Source organism: Aythya fuligula, chromosome 12 (assembly GCF_009819795.1).
Source record: "Aythya fuligula isolate bAytFul2 chromosome 12, bAytFul2.pri, whole genome shotgun sequence".
NCBI classification, from domain to species: domain Eukaryota; kingdom Metazoa; phylum Chordata; class Aves; order Anseriformes; family Anatidae; genus Aythya; species Aythya fuligula.
The window spans coordinates 2474192-2495257 of NC_045570.1; the positions used below are offsets into that span (position 1 = coordinate 2474192).

At 40.6% G+C, this 21066-nt stretch overlaps 2 protein-coding genes across 2 annotated transcripts in view; one reads left to right on the forward strand and one right to left on the reverse strand.

The window, feature by feature from the left end:
- The first annotated feature begins 144 nt into the window (after positions 1 to 144).
- On the forward strand, positions 145 to 5367 carry ORC6 (origin recognition complex subunit 6). Its single transcript, XM_032195555.1, has 7 exons — positions 145 to 209; positions 313 to 442; positions 798 to 961; positions 2030 to 2119; positions 3267 to 3379; positions 4338 to 4412; positions 4786 to 5367. The coding sequence occupies exons 1-7, from the start codon at positions 145 to 147 to the stop codon at positions 4956 to 4958; spliced, it is 810 nt and encodes a 269-aa protein (XP_032051446.1). The 3' UTR covers positions 4959 to 5367.
- A 2652-nt stretch (positions 5368 to 8019) lies between these two features.
- MYLK3 (myosin light chain kinase 3) overlaps positions 8020 to 21066 on the reverse strand; it is a 34439-nt gene continuing 21392 nt past the window's right edge. Inside the window, exons 5-14 of the mRNA XM_032195347.1 lie at positions 18587 to 19149; positions 17340 to 17445; positions 15877 to 15970; positions 15442 to 15551; positions 14096 to 14237; positions 13553 to 13623; positions 12635 to 12763; positions 11402 to 11554; positions 9843 to 9975; positions 8020 to 8500 (exon numbers count right to left, since the gene is read on the reverse strand). Of these exons, the coding sequence (XP_032051238.1) occupies positions 8429 to 8500; positions 9843 to 9975; positions 11402 to 11554; positions 12635 to 12763; positions 13553 to 13623; positions 14096 to 14237; positions 15442 to 15551; positions 15877 to 15970; positions 17340 to 17445; positions 18587 to 19149 (1573 nt within the window). The 3' untranslated portion in view covers positions 8020 to 8428. The remainder of the gene's footprint in view (positions 8501 to 9842; positions 9976 to 11401; positions 11555 to 12634; positions 12764 to 13552; positions 13624 to 14095; positions 14238 to 15441; positions 15552 to 15876; positions 15971 to 17339; positions 17446 to 18586; positions 19150 to 21066) is intronic.

The window sequence follows — 21066 nt, forward strand, 5'->3', positions numbered from 1 at the left end:
TGCCGCCGCCCCGCCCCGCCGCTTGGCCATTGGCTCGCCCCGCGGAAGCGCTCCGCTCCAAGCCCATTGGCTCGAGGGGAGGTGATTGGCGTGGGGAGCGGCCAATCAGGCGCGGCTGCGGCTGCGGCGCGGGGAGACCGGGGCATGGAGCGCGGGGCCGTGAGGCGGCTGGCGGCCAGGGCGGGCCTGGGGGAGCCCCGCGTCGTCAGGTGAGGGGCCGGGAACGGGCACGGGCGGGGGCTGCGGCAGGGCAGGGCCGGGCCCGTTCCGTTCCGTTCCGTTCCGTTGCGGAGCGCTCCCCATATGTTGCAGGAAGGCCGAGGAGTTCCTGCGGCTGGCCCAGGTGAGGTGCCCGGGGCTGCTGGCGCAGACGACGGCCACGGGCAGCGCCGTGATGTGCCTGGAGCTGGCGGCCCGCGCCGCCGGGAGGCCGCTGGACAAGGTACGGGGGGAGGGGGGGGGGCACCGGGCACCGCTCCGCGCCGCCCTGAGCCCTGCGGCCTTTGGCTTAGCCTGGGGTTGTGTGTGTGAAAGAAGGGCCGTGTCCTCTTACATAAAAAAAAAGGCAAACTCCGGGTGTAAAAGTCTGAAAACAACACGGCCTTAAGGGATGTGGCGTTCTCGGCGGTTAGCCTGCCTCTGTGCAGTGAACGCCTACAGCACGCGTTGCATGGAGCTGTTTAATACAGCGATTGAACCTCACCTTGGGGCAGCGCGCAGTTACTAACCTCTGGCAGTTGTCTGGGGGAGATGCCAGTCTTCCACTAATCCTCGGGGCTTGTCTTTATCTCTGAAAGAGCTACTTTATTAAACTCTCCGGCTTGAACAAGACGACCTACCAGAACTCCATCAAGTCTTTGGAGTGTTTGCTAGAGGTGAACCCGAGACTGGGAATACGAGACCTGGCGGTGCAGTTCTGCTGTACGGAGGCAGTAAATACCGCTTCAAAAATACTGCAGAGGTGAGGAAGCTCTCAAGATCGCACCAGTAATCGCTAGTAAGAGTCTTTGTTTGTTAAATGTGTAGAGAGCTTGTTGTTTGCAAGGGTCAGGTATCTCCCACCGACTGGACTCCAGTGAGGTAAGTTCTTAGCACTGACAATCCAGCCACTTATCTAAGCCACTTTTAAAAACGTGTTAGATTGTGAATCTTAGTAAGCCATTGTCTGAGTCCCAGTCCTATAACTCAGAGTAATATAAAAAAGATAAGACATTTAGTCATTGTAATTATCCACAGAATCACGCTTCCACATGATCATGTCAGAGTTCAGACATAATGCTCAGTAGAAACAAATCCTCCTTTCTGGAGAAGCAAATCTCTAAAAACGCACATTACTCTACATGTAAAAACATCAGGTAGAACACTTCAACAGTGATTCAACAGATTTAACTAAAGCTTTGCTCCGTGTAGCATCTACTTTAACAAGAGCAATCACTGAAGAGCTCTGGAGTGCTGTTACCCTGCTAGCATGTTTAAAAACTGCCAGGGATTCAAAGTATTCTGAGTTGCAGGACAGGGAACAAAGACCTGTGTATGCTTCTGGGTGCTAACTACAAACTAAAACAAATAGCCTGGGGACAGGTGGATAGTAAAAAATTAAATTCTTCACAGTGCTGAACAGCTAGAAGTCATCTGCCAGATGAAGCCTTAAATATGTATTATAGGAATCAAACTATAATTCTACCCCATATAATAGAATGGATTTATGTAAAGTATCTTAATGCAATTTTTACATGTAATGTAGAGAGAAAAGCAGGTGTCGGTGGGGAACACCAGATTTCACTGTCATGCCTTGATTCAGACCCCTAATTCAAAATACCTTCAATTCAAATAGAGGAGGTGATCCCCACTCCCTTCTTTTCCCTGTTTTGCTCTGCTCAGCCAGTAACAGCTGTTTGTGCTTGACTAAGTTACAAAGGACCAAGTGATCCAATGTGAGACCTGTTCAACTGCTGAGTGCCATGTGACAAATTAGTCTCAAGAGCTTCATTTGTGGAGAATGCATTATACAATTATTGTTGCTTTTTAGGTACGAATCCAGCCTTCCCGAAGCACAGCAAATGGACCTTGATTTCTCAAAACCACTGTTTACAACGGCTGCGTTATTCACTGCATGCAAGTAAGTACAGCTTGAGGGAACTTCTATGGGCTTAAATACCTAGGGAGACATTAACAGAGATAATGCCTACAGTGTAAGCAGTTGATTTTTTTTTTTTTTACATGCCTGAACAGTCGGAAGGCTCCTTTCTAGCACGCCCTACTTTCTTTACTCCTGGAACTGGAGACAGGCCTAGCAAACAAGGCTACACTGCATTTGCCTTCAGGAGGAAGCAGAAGTATTTGTATCAAATACACAGAAAAGAATCTTGAGATTTTTGTCCTAGAACAAATGAAATATGTTTTCCCTGGTGTCTGGTGGATGCTGTGGATAATTCCATTAGGACATATTATCCATAGCAGTAGTTGAAGAACTCCTGTTAGTGTTTTGCACTTTGCCTTTTTGCACTTTGCCCTCCTTCTTTTCAGCATAAGCTGTGTAACAATAGTCACATTTTTAGATTTAACGAGAACTTTTTTCCTTTGTCAGACTAGATTTGAGCTAGGCATAAAGCAAAAAGTTGTACGTGGCTTTTGGTGGAAGACTGCTTAGAGTTGCAAGAATGGCTTACTAGCTTACATTTGAGCACCAAGAAGCAGCTATTCAGAAGAATGAGAAGCTCTGAGCCCTACACCACCGCATCCCGTGGCTCTAGGAGATGGATCTGTCTTAGCTGTAGGCCAGTATCAGCTTGGAAGATGGGTATCAGGAGAGTTTGACTCAGACAATGCTTTGTAAGAATTTGCTTGCACACATATCTTCCCTTTTTAACAATTTTTGGAAGCAGTTCAGGTGCCACATAGTTTTACAGCTCTTGACAAGTGTTCTCTGAGTGGTCCCATTCAGCTCTTGACAGTAATAGGATTTTGCCCTGGTTCCCTTAAAACCTGCATAGTATCTTATTCTAGTAGTTTCCCCTTGTAATTTGAACTAACCATGGGCTTCACTTCCTGACTTGTCTTGATCAGGTAGTGTAGGGGTCTTTTTTTTTTTCCTTTTTATTTTTTAAGCTATTTTTTTTCTAAGTGAGGAAAGGGTTAGAAAGGACCAAAACCTCTGGCATACTTTTCTTCATTCTCACAGTGTTGGTACAGTAAACGTCACCTCACCTGAGTGATAGTTGCTGAAGTGTTGTTTCCTACAAGGTTAAATCAACTTTCTGTTGTAGGTGCTTAAAGCTAAAAGTGGACAAAACTAAAATCTTGGCTACATCTGGGGTGAAAAAAGCAATATTTGATCGGCTGTGCAATCAAATGGAGAAGATAAGCCAGCAGCTCAGCAGTAAGTTTTTGGCCTTACTGTTGTAATACAGCATACCCATCACCTGGCCTCACAATGCCTCTCTCCTTTTCCACTGGTTATTTCATTCTGATCACTTTCAGCTGTTCCCTTCTAGTAAAACCTGCCCACTGTTCCAGTATGTTGCCTGCAGTCCAGTTCCCAGTCACAGTCTGGGACTGACTTGCTTCTGGGGAAGTCACAACAGCTTACAACGTGGCAAGGCCAAAAATACCTGTTTTCCTCTCTACTCAAATGCTTGCTGCTCTGTAAAGTCTGTGCTGCAGTAATTTACTCCCTGCTTCTCCCGTATCTTGGATTCTCCTTGCCTGCTTTCTGCATCTTGTTAACATAGCAACAAAACATGGAAATTACCATAAACATTTTGCTACCTCTGTTGCTTTGACTGACACTTCTGTGTTTTCCCTTCTTCCACTGCAGTGTTAACACACATCTAAGCCTTGATCTTCTGGTGGTAATTCAGCCATTACCTGACACCAGGCCTCCACATGCCGCAGGCAGACATGAGGAGAGTCTTTCTTACCTGTTGTTGAAGCTCTCTTCCCTCCTTTTTGTGGAGGAAGATTGAAACACGATACGTGACTTCCCATCCTTGTATTTCTGCTCCTTCCTACTTATCTCCTTTTTTCCTTTCCCAGACTTTCATCCCCACACTACTACTGCCAGTACCCCTACTTCACTTGTCTTCATATTTCATACATGATGTTTTCTGGAGTGTAATTGCCTGAACCCAGGCCAAAAGCTACTACTCTCTACCTAGGCATGGAGCTGCCCATGGTGAAGTTATCCCCCTCCCCCAGACAAGCAGCTAAGTAAGGGCAGCTGGTAGTTTCTGTACCAGATTACGGAAGAATGTGCATCTGTATACAGTCTCCAGCACGTTGTGGGCATCTGTAATACAAAGCAGAGGTAATGACGCTATTTTTTTCTATTTTTTTAGAAGATGATGTCCCCCTGGCTGCAGAGACATCCGAAAGCCTGCAGACTGACCCAGAACACTGCGAGAAGGAAGACGGTAAGTCGCGTTTAGCTGTGAACTAAAACCAGAGCAGTTCTGGGCTTTGTTACTGCATACTGATACTTGAGTTATAATATCCTATAAGAATCAGTTGACAGCAGCTTATACAGTTCTGCAAGCCAGTGCCTAACAAATGAACTAAGTGAACACAGCAGGATGATGGCATTTATACTGTGGAGTTAAGTACAACTCTTACATTCAGCCACAGAAGTAGTGACTGTTGTGGGAGGCGGGCAGAGGAGCAAACCCCAGGATGATAATGCAGTGATAGTCCTTGTACATCAATAGGTTTATCTCTGTATGCTTGCTGGTTATTCCCAGCACCATATTGCCCCGATGGCCCATCATGGACTTGCTCTTTTTATCATAGGATCTGAAGATGATGATGATGATGAGGTGCAATGTAAACAGCCAAAGACTGAAACAAAGCAAGACTATGAAGAATGGAAAAAGAGAATTCTGGAAAATGCTGCTAAGGCACAACAGGCCAATAGGGGTACTGATTCTGTGCCACCTTGTAATATCACTGCTGCTTGCTCATAGTTTTAATTCCCCCTCTGTTCTAACAAGTATTCCAGTAGCATATGAGTGACAGCTGGCTGGTAGTCAGCTAATATTATTTATGAGCTACTTTTTAAATATTTAGGATTTATTTTATTAAATGATGTTGGTATTCAGATGATTTTTGTAAAAAGCATGTTTGATGACTTGCCAGGCTGGCATTTAAGCAGTTGTGACATTAGGTAGTAAGATAGCTTTGTTTTCCTTGCTGCAAGAAGCAGGTAACATTTCAATCCCATATTAAATGTGAATAAATTGTAAGTTACATGACCTTGTGCCTCAGGATGCAAGTAGTCAGTGAAAAGAGAGGGAGGGGACTAATGGTGCCTTGTTAAACAGTCAAAGTCTGATAAATTGTTTTCACTGCCAAATAAATATTTTTATCACTGAATTGAACTTAGTTTTTATGACCTGTGTGGGACTAAAGTCTCTTGTGCATGTAAGGGGGTGACCAGCTGTTCCAAGAAACAATAAAGATACCAGAGAGAAAAGCTTTTTACTATATTGTCAGGTTTTTGGCAATTGCTTTTCACATGTAAAACCCTTAGAGGGTGGGCAAAATAAAAGACAGAGGACAGTGCTGTGGAAGATATCTGGGGAACAAGGATTTCAAAGCCAGGGCAGTGGGTAACTTGCATCTCAGGGCCATGAGCTTCAACTGAAGAGGAGAGGGCTCTGCCCAATAGTTCTTGGAGACAACTTCTGCAGTCCTACACTTTTATCCCACCTATTATACTACAGTGAAGGAAAATCACAACTTCTAGCAGTGCAGGGCTAGTATAACTTTAATTAAAGTCAAACCAAGCCTGCTGCCCCTCCCTTGTGTTTTCTATGTGAGTTGTGCATACAGACATCAACTTCCATAAACCCTCATTTCAAAACCCATAGGAAAGTAACTTGTCTGAACATAAAGATTTGAAACACTGTCCTCACATGAACTTCTCAACAGTATTTTAATGGCTTGCCAAAACCTCACCACAGTGCATGTTCCCTGCTTACCTGGGTGACAATGTTGGCAGCAGGGTTTACAGATAGTTAATTCCTGCTTTAGCTTTCAGTTTATTGAGACTTTGTTTTTTTTGTAATTACTGTTCCAGTGTCCTATAGACCATGTGTCCTTTTAGCTTTTTGTAAACCCCAAAGCAAAATGCACAATTTCACATTGTGAAACATCCCATAAGGCTGCAGAGATGGTCTTCCTAGACTCTGCAACCACGTCATTCTGCAGTACAAAAGGGATTTCTTTCTGTTAAGAACTCAGTAGCAGTTCTACAGGCCAGATGCAGCCTCTCTTTGTAAAAAATGGAGAGGAAATAGAAGACAGCAGAGATCAACTATATTTATCACCCTCTTACAAAAATAGAAGAAGAAGCACACTAAGTAGAAAATCAAAACTTACTAAACATTTACCTTTAATTTCTTTGCCTCCCAATGCAACTGAAGCATTAAAGAAAGGAAATAATTTCTGGTCAACTGTAATTAGCAAGAGACAAATTCATTCCTGACGAGAGTCCCAAAGTGAACCAGTAACTTTTTCAGGGAACAGACTCCAAACAAATGCCTGATGGGCAGAGAAAAATCTTAAGTTATTCAACCCCCCTGAGTAGGAGCTGTAACAAAACATCTATTAAGTCTCATCTAATATGTGGCAGAGGGTCTTCAGGATGGGAGAGAACCCAAGCTAGTGGATGAGCATTCTGTAGTTAAGACCTATTCAAAGATGCTATCAGGTCTGACTTTTTATTTTTCAAAACAAAGAAGAGGATTAGGCCTGTTCCATTATAATGTAATTTATTAGTATTAGTTCAGAAATATACAGACCAATTAATATAATCACATCTAGCATGCAGAACCACTGTGGAAGAAAAACATAAACAAAAGTGGGCCTTCACAGAAGGTGATACATTGTCAAGATTGCCTCATTTGATTTTAATCATTTTTCCCTGTGTTGATTCTGGAAGTGCTGCAGAGGCCCAGAATACAGGAGTAAAAAGTGAGAAGCACTAGAGTGGAAAAGATGACAAGGGTAAGCCATTCTTGAAATCCTCTTTTTTTCTTAGCAACCAACCCTGTTGCTAATTCAAGAGATATAAAAGTCCATAAAGTTAATGGAAGCTTGACGCCTTTGCTGGAAAGTTAATTTTAAGAAAAACCAGAAGCTAATAGTAGTAAGAGCTCGTCCAGCTCACACTGAGTTTGGCAGAAACCAGGATAGTAATAAAGGAAACCATAGGTCTAATTAAAAAAAAAGTTACACTTCTAGCTGCAAGACCGGTCTAATTAAAAAAAAGTTATACTTCTAGCTGCAAGACCTAAGTGGCTCCAGCTCTTTATACGTCAGGAAGTTTTAACATTGCAAATAAGTACAGTGAAGAAAGTTTAATGTTTGAGAGCAGAGTGGAGAAAAAGGGCTTCAACCTCCCAGCTGGGCCAAAGGCAAAGTCAGGCAATATGCTATTTCTCTGCCACTGAACAGCATTAAGATGTGTTTTGCATATCACAGCATATCAATTTTCCATATAAACTTGATTAGAATTGTCACAAAGGAGAAAAAATCGTCAAACTAAAACTTAAGTCACAGCCAATAAAAAGCACTCACAAATTTTAAATGTGTAATCAAGGGTCTGGAAATCTTCTCTGGACAACATGAGGTCTTTTTGCACAGAACCAACAGTCATTAGGTAACTTTTATTCGTGGCAGTTTCCCTTATCTCCCCCCCAAAGTAAAAGTTCAATCAATTGACCTCAACTCAATTGACTATAAGAAAAAACAGTAAGGGACAAATTGACTTAAATTGCTTCAAACCAGATTTGTCTTCTTTGCTAACCAGGTAGTACCTTCTTTTTAAAGGAAAATAGGAAACAAAAAGAATCAAAAAAACTCTCGAGTAGTTGTACTGAATCATCACCCTTATGTTTTAGAAAAAAATAATCTTTTTGGAAAACTTATAGAAGAAAAGGGTGTCCAATATCTTTTTTTTTTTTTTTCCCATAAGTAATAGACACCTGAGCAAAAAAAAAAAAAAAAAAAAAAAGTGTCTGGCAGTGCTCTGAAATTGATGATGTACAGCAGTTGTGAAGAAAGCCTTTAGAGACCCCATGCTTAGTGTGAGAAACCAAAAAACTGCTCAAGTGTTTTCTGGACCAACAATATTCTGCAGAATCAAAGCCTTCAGCAAGAAGTCAGCCCTACTAACTGCCATATTCTTCCATCACTATGTACAACTAAAAACTTGTAAAAACAAACCAAGGCATTTTCTAGTTTCAGAAGTCATTTCAGTGCCTCTGCCTCAAGGCACTTCAGGAACCTAAGCACTAACACACAATATTCGAGAAAGACCGATGCAAAACTTCACGTTATAAAAGAAAAGGGTAGAAACTATTGAAGATACGGAGTCCTTCTCCCATGGCTTCATGTCCGTCTTCATGAGTGCTAGATGCTTCTTACAAGCTTATGGAAGCTTGACAGCCATACTCTGAAACCTCTTCAGTCTGTTAGCAGCAGCCACCACATAAAAATGTTTCTGTGAACAAAACAGAATAGTCCAAGCGTGAGTGTAACTGAAGCAAAGGACTTGCTGTGGCCGACATGGAGTTTCTTTCAGCGCAGAAGAAAAATCCATTTACCTCTAGCCACCCACACCTTGTGTGCATCGCTGTGCATTACAGCTGAGTATTTTAAGGACTGGTTATACAGTGACCAGCTGAAGCTGCTCACTGTATAAAAGTCCTACTTTTATGAAAGTACTGAAACATGCTACTCTTGGTGAAAATCTGAGGTGGATAAAAAACTGGCCAAATAGGCAGGCCAAATGTTCTCATCACTGGAACAAAGTTAGTTGGAGGCCCGTTACTAGTGGTCAATACTGGGTCCAGTCCTGCTTAACATCTTCATTAATGATCTGGATGATGGGGCAGAGCATTCCCGCAGCAACCTTGCAGGTGACAGAAACCTGGGAGGAGTGGCTGATTCAGCAGGGGGTCATTCTGCCACCCAGAAGGACCTCAGCAGGCTGGAGGAATGGGCTGACAGGAACCACATTGAGTTCAGTGAGGGGAAATGTGGAGTCCTGCACCTGGACAGGAACAACCCCATGCCCAGTAAATGCTAACGGCTGACTGGCTGAAAAGCACTTTGCAGAAAAGGACCTGAGGGTCCTCGTGTCTTTAGATGATGTACTTTTTAAAACACAAATGCAAAAGTGTGAGATAAAACAGCTGGAGTGCAAGAATGGAGAAAGCAGAAGGCTCAAGTTTAACTCCTTGACAAGAAATTACAGCTCTCCAGTGACAGGAGAGAAGGAAATGGACCTGAGTTGTCCTCACATTTCCTCCATTCCTTATTCTTAAAAGATTACAACATTCAATTTTCAGGAGCAATTATTACTATCCGATAAAGATTCCAGTAGAAATTCTCATCTATCATTTCTTTAACCAAAATTTACTTCTGAAAGAGTATGGGCTTATCAGAAAGGTCCTGACAAGTTCTCTGGATGTGTTTAAACCTAATTTTTTCTCTCTTTTTTCTCTTCCACTCTCTGCAGTGCGAGGCACAAAACTGCCTTATGTTGTACCCCTACCCTATAGTGACAACACAACAAAGCAGCTATTGTCAATGCACAAATATCTCCATTATGAGAAAAAAAAAATCAGAGTAAGCTAAACAGCATTTGAAGCCTCTGCACTTTTAAAGAAATAAGATGTAAAACTTTAAATACTAATTAGAAGGAGACTTCCCAAACTCATGTTAACAAGAAAAAACCCTACAAGTAAAAGTAAGCCATGGTCCAAAGAAGCAGATAATGTCCCTGCCTGTGTTGAGCTGTTTTTCCTCTGGACGTAAATTTTCCAGGCTAATCTAGTTACCTTCCAGTTTCTCTGAGCCATGTAACTCTGCAGCAACAACTGGGACTTCAGGCGAAGCTTGGACTTCTTGGCTTTGGCAGGCAGATTGTTTAACCACTCGTGTTTCAAACACTGCGTTGCACTCATCCGGCAGCTTCAGGAAAGGAAATCTAACATGTAAACATAGCCACCCTCTTGCCATTCTCAGAGCCCTGTGCTCCTCAATATTACTGATCAATGAATTTTGCCTTAAATAAACCAATGCATGTTCTTGAAATGCTGTTCAACCCAGATCATAGGGTCTTAACGACATCCTGCACTCCAACATAAGGAGTGAGTGGTGTGAAAAGCTGCTAGGGGGGTCTGCAGTGGGTTGATTGTCCTGTCCTTAAATATTCAGCTGTGCTTTTCTTTTTTTTTTTTTTTCTTTCCTTTTTTTTTTTGGGGTGGGGTTGGGGCGAGGTACATGTTTTGAAGCAGCAGCTGTCCGGGTTCATCAGTTTATGTACCATTTTGTTATACGAATCAAGAACCGCTGAAAGAATCACTTCATACAAAAAAAAATATTTTTACTGTTACCTGTCTACCCCTATAATGCAGGCTTATTCTGTGCCTCATATTTAAAAAGCACAAATGTCTATTCACCCTAAACTAGGATCAAGCTAAGCACAGATTATACCCTGACATTCATCAGCAGGCCCAAGCATGAAAACCTCTACAAAAGCTTTGAGAAATACAGTCATAGAGAAACGTGTGTTATTTGGGAAGGTTTGGGGAGGGAAAGCAGCAGGGAGAAGAGAGACAGAAAAGGTTGAGAAAAAAATTGTTCAGAATGTAATTAGTAATCTAATGGATTTGTCTGATTTAGGTAATGACCTCGAAGGTACTAATATTCTAAGCACTTCTTTGAATTCCCCTCATACACACAATCTACTTTATTGTGTGCATCGTTTCCTGTTTTGATTAGTTTTGTATCGCTACTCAGCAAGAGAAAAAAACTTGCTACCCACTAACCCCATCCATCTCCGTACTCATAGTCTGACATCAACATCACCCTCACTCTCTTGGCATTTCATACATACAATTGTTTTTTATTTCACTGGAGCCCAGAATAAGAAGCCACATGCAGAGTTAAGTCCCAAATGCTCCCTAATATCTACCAAATGCATTTAGACCACTTCTGAAGAGAACTATGCACATTTTCACAGCTGCAGCTTCCATTTATCCTCTGTGGCATTCAAAAAACTTTTTTTTTCTTTTTTTTTTTTTTTTTTAAAAAAAAAAAGAAGAAATAGCTTTTCCTCAGAGAAGGAATATTAAAGACAGATTCCTACAGAGCAAATCCTTCCAGATTTCCTTTGTTCTGCCTGTATTGATGCTGCTGTGAAAGGCAACATTCCTCAGCTATGGTACATAGACATCTTCCTTTTAAACAGGGGCTTCTGAATCACTGAGAAACTGCCCAGTAAGCACAGGTAGAGCAAACAAAAACATCACATAATAAGTTCTCATTGTTGACTAACTCAAACAGTCAGCTAGGAAGAACTTCATGTTACTAGGCGATCAGAGAAGGAAAGTACCTTTTCTCTTTCACAAGTAGTCTGGAAATAAAGTCTTTTGCTTCCTCTGATAGCTGTTCAAATGCTTCTGCATCGAAGTCCCAGCTGCAATTGACTACATAATTCATCGTCTCTGCATCAGTTTCTCCCAGGAATGGGGATAGGCCACTAAGCCTTAAAAAAAAGGAAAAGAAAAAAGTGGAATAGGAGGTAAGTATCTATATGCAAGATGAGTTTCTCCTCTCCTGAATCCTCTGCTTTATAATTGTAGCTAGCTTATCAAGAGGAAGGGCTCTCAGTTATGGGGAGAGGGGGGTGTTCAAGTTCTCAGTCCCTATTAAAGATGAGCCAATAGTTCGGAGCAATAAAGCATCATCATATCATTAGTGTTACTGTCTAGCGGCTAAGTCAGGGAGCACTGTTAACGGATCCCCCTAGAAAAATAATTCAGCAGGGATTCAAGTACATACTTCAGTGCATTCTCAGCTAGGAAAGCTAGGAGGGCTCAAGAGCTTTCCTAAACCAAGGTGCATATCCCAGTTTGGCCTGAATTAAACTGAATTCTGAACAATAGCATCCTGTTTTCAATTAGTTTCTAAGCCCTGATTTATTGTTTCAATAATTTATTCCTTCATTCAGCTGCTTTTTGGCTAACAAATTAAACCAGAAATTTATCTCATTCACAGAAAGCATCTGTGCAAAATTCTGAGAAATTTTCAGGCAGAATCGGCTTGTCAGAAGCCACAGATTTTGGACAGACAAACCCTCTGCAGCCACCATGCAGATATCAGAGATGTCTTACCCTCATTTGTGACACAACCTGTGGCCTAACATCTGATATTAACCCCTCTGTGCAGATGCACACCAAATCCCAGCTAATAAAATAATCAGACTGCAAATGTGAAAATTAATCTATATCCTCAAGAATGCAATCAAAATGGAAATTTAGACATGCTTTGGTCCACTCCTCTGAGTAATCATGACCTGGCCCACTTGAACTTGCTAAATAAGTTGGTAAATACATTTATGTATTTATCAAAAGGGTTACTTGTTGTTTAGAGACTCAGTATCCACCTTATATCTTCATATTAAAAGGCTGTGGCTTGGGGTTATTTGTTTTTAACAGAATGAATTCGGAGTCACATCCAAATGGACTCAATGGCTGTTGCATTCCTGCTTTGCAGATACACTCCACTGGTGTGTTCTTGCAGAGCCTTTGGTGCCACTGCCACAATCCCTCACATGCTTACTTACAACATGTATGTGATGACTCCTACACTCCACATGTCTGTTGGGAAGGAAACAAAGTCATAGTTCACTACTTCAGGAGCCAAGAACTCTGGAGTTCCAAAATTAACCTTCAGTTTTTCACGAGGCTTGTACCTTTATCAGAAAGAGATATGCGTCAGTGCTGAGAGCAGGCTGGGGAAACAAACCTCTCATTTGTAAAAATCAAGACACGCCTAAAAGGACAGAGCATCCAGACTCACCTAGACAACTAGGACAGCATTAAGGTCTTAAAAGGATAAATTGGTGAATTTGCTGTGACCACAGGTGTAATAAACCATCAGCTATCCCCTTGCCAGAGCAAAACAAAAAGGAAGACCAAGGGCAATAAAACCTGCAGAGGCATCTCCCAGAAAGTGATAGAAGACTCTCTGCCAGGCTCCACAGGATGCTTTCCAGCAGATACTGTCCAACACAACACAAATAGACCAGCTTCCATTGAAATGGGTTAGAAGAGCATAAGTTTTGTGGGATGTGCCCAGCTGTACTTCAGGGTAAAGGTCTATATAACAGATATGAGCACAGTGTAACTGCTGAGGTGGGACTCTGAAGAAGATAATTTCCACAACCAGAACCTGCACAACAAAACTCAGCAGTCACGAAGTCTCTAGCGCCTTCATGATGTCCCTAGAGTAAAAGCTCTACATGGGGAATCATTTTGAGATAATTAGAACAGCAGCATAGGTTTATCCAACAGAAACATTATTTGAAAATGTAATTAGATAATTAATGCACACAGCAGAAAACTCATGACTGCAGCAGCATACTAGTGAACACATACACATATCAGAATCACTTTAGGGCCCCAAAACACAAAAATATAACAAGAACTACCAGAAGCATGTTTATTAAAAAAAAAAAAAAAAAACGTAACTTAACTCTTACCTCCTTGCTAATCCAAAATCAATAATTTTAATCTGGTTTCCTGTGCGATTTACACATAATATGTTTTCAGGCTACAAAAAGATAAGAGTATTTTTAGTCACATTTATGTCTGACATACAAATCTAGCAAAAGAGTAAAAAAAAAAAAAAAAACCTCAGAGACAGTAGTCATAATTTTTAGGATGATTCTTTTCCTTCTATTCCCATTACAGAAGAGATTTGACTGGCATACTGAGTTAACGAACGGTTTGGTTTTTGATCTATAAAGAAGTTTAGCTTTTGTTCCTGTGAACTTTTGTGTTTCTCTGTGAAAACAGAGTAGAAGTTTTGCCTTCAAAAGCAAGCTACCAAATAAACATTGAAAAAATATTAATCTCTAAAGCTTCATTCACTGTGACTACTCAATTAAGGAAGGGTTTTTTTGTTTGTTTGTTTTTGTTTTTTTAATGAAATAAGTCAATTAAATAATTCTCTTCTTGCAATTAGAGACTGTAGTGGTCCAAACTTCAGCAACACTAAAGAGTAAAGAGTATGAACTACTGACCTTCAGATCTAAATGGAGAATATAATGCTGGTGCAAGTAGTGGACTCCTTCACAGATTTGTTTGGTAAATAAGATTGCATCCAACTCTGTTAGATGGTAGTTTTCATCTATAATCCGGTCAAACAATTCACCACCATCAAGACTAAAATTTTGACATAGAGAAGTGTTAAAAAAGCTAAAATTTCTCATTAGCTCATCTTATTTCTAAATTGGAAACTTAAGTCCTAGTTTAGCACAGAACCTAATATTACCATCCAGTAGAAGTGTATCAGTATTCTCAGTGACTTCAGGAAAATTATTTTTCTGTGTGAGATAAAGTATTAATCTACAGCACCTTCCAAATTAGAATAATATTTGGTGGGTGCAGGGAGAATCAAACAAACTCAAGACCACACAACCTGGAGACCAGATGGGAAACTGGAGAAAGCCTAGAGAAAGAAACTCTTCAACCTACGCAGTGTAATGAATGAAACTTCTAAAACTGAAAGCTGCTTTACAGGAGCTGACAATTGAAATTAAGTCTGCACAAAAATTAAGAGAACATTACATTTAAACATAGCTCCAACAAGGTTCTGCAACATAACAATTCTAATTTTCTATTTTAAATATTGTAAATACACATTTTAAATGTACTATGTTTATATTTGCTATTTCATTTTGTTTCCTTTTTTCCTTCACACCATTAACAATTAGTTCTATAGTGGAAATTCAGTTTGTTTATAAATGAAAAGCAATATGCAACTACACAGAAAAGCCAGGAGGCATACATCATTAGACCTCCCTTTTGTGAATTCCATATTTGATTTAGATTTATTTTTTTTTAAGCTGCAAATGGGAAGGCATGCTTATTAAGCTTCATATTATTCAAATAGCAGCAGACCATGAATGTAAGGAATTACTTTCTTTCTCCATGTCTACTCTATTTCTACTTGAAACACTTCACTTCTCCTCTTGTCTGGGTCTCTCACATTTACTTTTTCTCTGAGGTTTTACTTACCCTCAACACTTCTTTAGAATTTCATAGCTAGGTACAATGTTAAGGGGCCTGTAAGTTAAACTAAAATGAAAAACGAACCACAGTGAAGTTCTGTTCATTAACTATCTTGTAATTTGTTTCGTGCACTTGGATAGCTACCTTTCTTGGCACTTGCTTAAACTACAAGGTTGCCAAATATATTTATATACTTTTACCTGAAGAAATTACCTTGAAAATAAGTATTTTCTACTCTCACAGGCTGTGAAGCTACTCTAGACTTTTTTACACCTCGGAGTTATCGTTCTCAGTTTCTTTTAGTGACCAAAGCAAACTCCAAAAACTGACACTTTCAGAGATAATTTAAACTTACTATTCCATGACCAAAGTGATATTATTTTTGGCTTCAAAGGCATCATAAAGCTGGATCAGATTCACATGATTTAATTGGTTCATTATGTTAATTTCATTTTTCACTTCCTCCTGAAAAAGGAACAAATTAACAAAAAATGAGCAAATATGCTCCTTAATTTCTAATATATTCAAATACAATTATTTCAAACCCTACAGAAGCTATACCACAGGCCTCATGTGAACAAATGGCTTAATCACAAGCACTGGAGATGACAAGCAGTCAAACAAAGCCCAAGCTACTACTTACTAAGACAGATTTTACAATATTTGACACTATGCAATGAGAAGTTGACTTCTGTGGTCTGATTCAGTGAGGTAGTGCTAAGGTGTTTGCAATACGCTCATGTAAAACAAGCAACAGTATGCGCATTTAGGTTCACAGGATCATGGTTACCTTTTCTTTTGCTCCTTTCACTTTTATGATTTTGGCTGCCAGATTGAGACCAGTTGCTATTTCCGTGCACTTGTGGACTTGCCCAAAACGCCCCCTGTTGATACCAAACAAAAGTTGGAGTACAGTTTAACACAGCTCACTGCAAAAAAACTTTTAAAACTATTCTTATCATTGATTTAAAAATAGCACAGTACAAAGTGAACAGAATCAGGTGGCCAGCAGCATGAATCTCCTCTTTCTCTCAGCTTATGAAGGATTAGTTTTATCTTTCCAGCCAGTTGTTCAATGCTTACATTAAAATATTATGCCCCCTTCGTATTACTACGTTTCATAGCGGTATGGTGACCTGATGATATTCTTTTTCGGTTCTGTAACTGTACCCACTTGCTGTCCTTCAGTGATGTGTTAGTGGGTATATTAACAAGGATATTTCTGTCTTGATCTCATAACTTTTAAAATGACTAACACCCGTAACCGTAGCCACTCCACAGGCTGCATTTCTTGCATGTTGTAAATTCTCCCCTGTGTCACCCAGATACATTAATGTCCCTTGGGATGATTTCTAAACATCATCTTCACTGCTATTGCATCATCAGGCTTATACTTGAGCCATATTCGTACTTGGATTAGCTTGTTAATCAAAGCTTCTTGTCAGATAAGTAAGTATACAGCCGCACAAAGGCTGAAACAGCTGCAGATTTCCCATGAGTGAAGACTAAATGCAAGGTCAACATAATTATAATTTTTCCCCTTTGTTTTCTTTCACAAAATATTCAGCATGGGAAAAAAAAAAAAAAAAAAAAATCTTTAGAAGCTGCCTGACTTAATGGGCTTTGGTGACTTGAAATGCCTTGCATCTGTCTGCCTGAGGATTACAAGTTTTTCTTACAACTCCAGCTGTGGCCAGGATCATAACAACAAATGCAAAAGACAGTCATCCAAGATCACACTTAGGAGCCTGAAAATTGAACTGAGGCAGAAACCAGTAACCTAAAGACCTTGGAAGTGCCCTTAGATTATATACCAACCCACAGGCAGGTTGATACAAGGGAAACTATCATAGCCCAAAAAAAGCCATGAGGATGAACAGAGGCATAGAAAGATCTGACATCCTCTTTGCATTCTTTTTCTTTGCTTCACTATCCTAGATAAAATCTACTCTTTTCTTGCTGTACTTTCAGTTCCAACCAACTTCTTCTACAAGGCTTAAGGCACTGAGAATGTTACAGACCGTGACTATATCAAAATAGAAGAGAAGGTATTCATAAGACATACCAAAAACAGCTAGACACCTTTTGCTCAACTCAAACCCACGGAGTAAAGAAGTGAGATGGTATCTGCCACTCCCATGCTGCTGCACATTGGAGCCACCTGCAAATGATCTCTCTAGTCCGTGATCTAACTGCGTTTCCTTGTGACTTCGCCACCACCTGCAGTACAGCTTTAGGGACACAGAGACTTACCCCCCAAGTACTTCATGACGACACACTGAGTAGCACGTTGTCACTTCTGCTTGCTTGACACTCACTATGCGATGTTCAAAAGGAGCTGGGGGAGAAGGGCTGTCATCTAAAGAGGAGGAAACCAGGTTATCGAGACATTTTGCCACATAGGACTGCAACTTCCGCTTCCTTGTACCAGTGTTTTCAGTCCACAAGACACGCATGCCACCGTGTTGTGTTGGTCAGTAAAAGGAGAAGTCTCAATTGTCTTTTGTGGTCCTGGTACCTACAGCTCCACAAATCATACATCCCCTCACTTTCAGCATCACTATTCCTGAAGGGGCAAGCCCAGTTTCTCAGAGATGAATTGCTGAGGCAGAGCTGGGAATGCAAAACACAAATGCAGCTCTTCCCCTGCTGCAGCACTCAGCTTTTCTGTGGCAGTAGGGCTCTAAGGGAAAAATACCAAGGGCCTAGACAAGCCAACCACAGACTGCTGCTGGTAAGCTGCTCATGAAAATGCTCAAAACAGAACTTTAGTATAAAGCACTTCAGTACAGGACTACCCTATCTCATCTTTTCTCTTTGCTCTTGTTCATCTACCATGTCATCACTTTTTCTTCTGCTGGAATTTGAATAAGCACTGCAGTTTCTGGATAACATTAAACATGACATTCTTTTACTATTTTTAGAGTGGAATGCAAGTAAAATATCCAGAAACAACGGAATTATTTCTTCATTTTAAATGAGAATCAGTTGAGTATGCAAACTCAAGTACTTGGCTTTTTATCAAAAAAGTAAATAAAATAGGATTACAAAAATACATACATTTGTGTTTGTAGAGAGCCACAAGGGAGGTACTGAAAACATCCAAAACCTCTCTATTGCTTCAAGTAAGGAGCTTTTACTGCTAATAGTCTTTTACAGATGAGAAATAAAGGCCTGTAACTGAGGATGGGATTCCACCTCCTGACTCTCAACCCTGCTTTTTTAACACAGTAAAATCACAGGACACTTTGAGTATTAACATTTTACTTTATGCATTAACAAAAGATGTCACCTGACAAAATTATCTGGAAGTTTGAAAAAAAATTAATTTGATCTTCTTTTCATCATCAAAGGTATCTATAGTGTTTTGGTAAGTGCTCTTGAACTGTAAGACACAGGTGGTAGAGCAAGTACCACTCCAGCTATTATTTTATCTATAATACATATGAGTAACCGTATAAAAGTGTAAAAGTTTCCAAAAGTAAGTACAAGCAACCTACCAATGACCACTTCATCCTGTGTGGAAGGCTCTTTGCTAGCTTCCAATGACGTAGTGTTCTGCGGTACCATTCCTGCACATTGGCCTACATCATTTTCACTTCCTCCTGAAGATGCAGACTCAGATTCTCTCTTCTCAGAGGCAGTAACTGTCAAGGAATCTTCTGTTTTTATTGTTTCTTGATGGATTTTCACGTCTACCCCCAGATCTTTCTTTGGCTCTGTTGCAGAGGTATTTTGTGAGGCTTTAGGCTTACATTTTAGTTCTGACTTGTCTTCAGTGTTTTTACCTGGTTTGGGCTTGTTCAGTAACAGCTGTTGCTTGCCTGTTTTTGATGCATGTTCATTTTGCTTACTGTCCCCTTTCACTTCTTGATTTGGTTCAGTGATGATGTTCTTAGGACTCTGTTTAAATTTTAATTTACCAGGCAGCTGTTCATGTACTTCTGCTGTTGTGGAGGGTGGGGATTTTACTTTGGGACATCTGTGTCTGTGATCATTTGAGATTTCTTCCTTGGTCTCGATCTTTTCTTTCATTTCAGCCACATGGACATTGATGGATATCCTGCAGAGCAAACAGTTGACATTTCATGCAGATGACTAGCTTTGCTGTTGTAAATTTGTGTGGGAAGAAAATTAAAATGCAGATTTCTACAGTATTAAAGAAACCTAACCATATCAATCCTCTTAAAAAATACAACACTAGAAAGCACCAAAAACTGTGCTGATGCTTCTTCTGCATCCTTGTCTGTGTATATGTCTGCCTTCTCTGAACACAAGATGTCGCACAGACTGGAAAGTATTAGCCCCACCATTTGAAAGCTCTTCCACTTTTTGCAGCTATTACAGTTGGTCTAATAAACTACTGCTCGTGGGCAGAAAGGTGGTAGTGACTGTCTTCACCAACTACAGGCCAAGTACTTCAGTGTCTGACTGTTCATACAGCTTTACGTATCTGAATGTTCACATCCATGCTAGTTGTCTTGCAGCTTGCTGACTTGCAAACTCAAATGTGTGTTTGTCTTATGGGATAGCATTCTTCCCACAGACAAGTGTTAAAACCACAACTTTCCTAACTCTCACTCCATTAATGCTATTCTCCTTTAGTGTTTCAGCTACAAGAAAAGTTTAAACATTTTCCCCCTCTCTCTTGTTGCCTAAAAAGAATATGGTTTAAAATCAAACCTCTATACACCTACAGTCCAAATACACTTGTATTGTAATTTGAGTCAGCTGTTTGGTTCAGCTGTCAGTAACAGTCTGATTTCAGCAAGGCTGAACTGAAGCCTGTGAAGTCTTCAAGTAGATTTCATATAACTGAAATGAAAGAAAAATTCTGAAGTCTAGGGGAAAATGCATCCCATTTCCCAGAAGTTACTGCCTGTTCCCGAGGAGCTACCTTATCACAAAATATGTAAAATAAAATTGTTTCCACTTTTGCTTAATAAGAGCCGCAGTTTCTCATGTTTAGCACCTTTAACACCCTGCGCATTGTGCTATGGATCTAAACTGCACCAGGAGTGAGCTACTGGGGCAGCTGAACACTGCTCTGAGCAAACACTTCCACTGCTATCTAGACAAGCCTGAACTTGACAGGACTCTTGGGCATTTCTCCAAACAGGAGAACACAATGTTCTTTTGACACTTCTGTGTGGGCTTACAGACTTCATTAAAAGTAGCATTCATTTTTAGAGACTCATTTACCGAACTCACAAGCATAATAGGTACCTTGTTCAGGAGGGCTGCCTTCCTCTGGGATTTACTCTAGGTTCTGCCTTCTCGTTAACTGTTGGCCTCCAAACCCCCCAAACCAAACTTCTAAGGGGCTGCACAACTGTTCATCAACTGCTTCACAAACACCTTGAGCCAACCTCAAGGTGGGAGCCTCTGAGGCAGCACAGACCCACGCCAGCTTGCTAGAAGCAAGGTGCTTTCAACTCACAAGCCAAAGACTATAACCCACAGGCAAAATACAGGGAGGTCCCTCGATTCATAGTGCTATTACACCAACCAATTTGGAGATAACAGTGTCTATAACCTGTACACAAATTTGCTCCTGAATGTTGGCATGAGGCAGTGGTGCTGAAAGCTTCTACTGCTTTCTTCTACCATGTCCTTACACTTAGCCTCTTAGGAGAAATAAACCCAATGAGCCAGTCTTTGCAACGTCTTTTCTCTTGTGAAGCCTTAGGTGCTGAGATCAGGACAACTCTCTCTTTCTTTTCTCTCTCCCTCTCCCTCTCTCTTTTTTTTTTTTTTTTTTTTTTTTTAAAGGAGTCCTGTAAGCCCAGTAGACACCTACCCAGTGCACAGGAAAATCTAGATGAAATTTAGACGTCTGCCCCATATTTCCAAGTACTGATAAAATTCAAAGTTTCCAAATTCAAGTATGCACATACAAAATTAATACCGCATTCTTGTCTGGGCTTCAGGTATCAATTTGTATACAGAAGGATCAGAGTAATTGCACACACACAGTAAT

Excerpts from the sequence above, each read along its gene's own strand:
- ORC6 (XM_032195555.1), top strand. The coding sequence starts at position 145 with ATGGAGCGCGGGGCCGTGAGGCGGCTGGCGGCCAGGGCGGGCCTGGGG. Across the intron at positions 962-2,029 it reads GCTTCAAAAATACTGCAGAG|GTACGAATCCAGCCTTCCCG; the intron begins GTGAGGAAGCTC and ends GTTGCTTTTTAG. Across the intron at positions 4,413-4,785 it reads ACACTGCGAGAAGGAAGACG|GATCTGAAGATGATGATGAT; the intron begins GTAAGTCGCGTT and ends TTTTTATCATAG.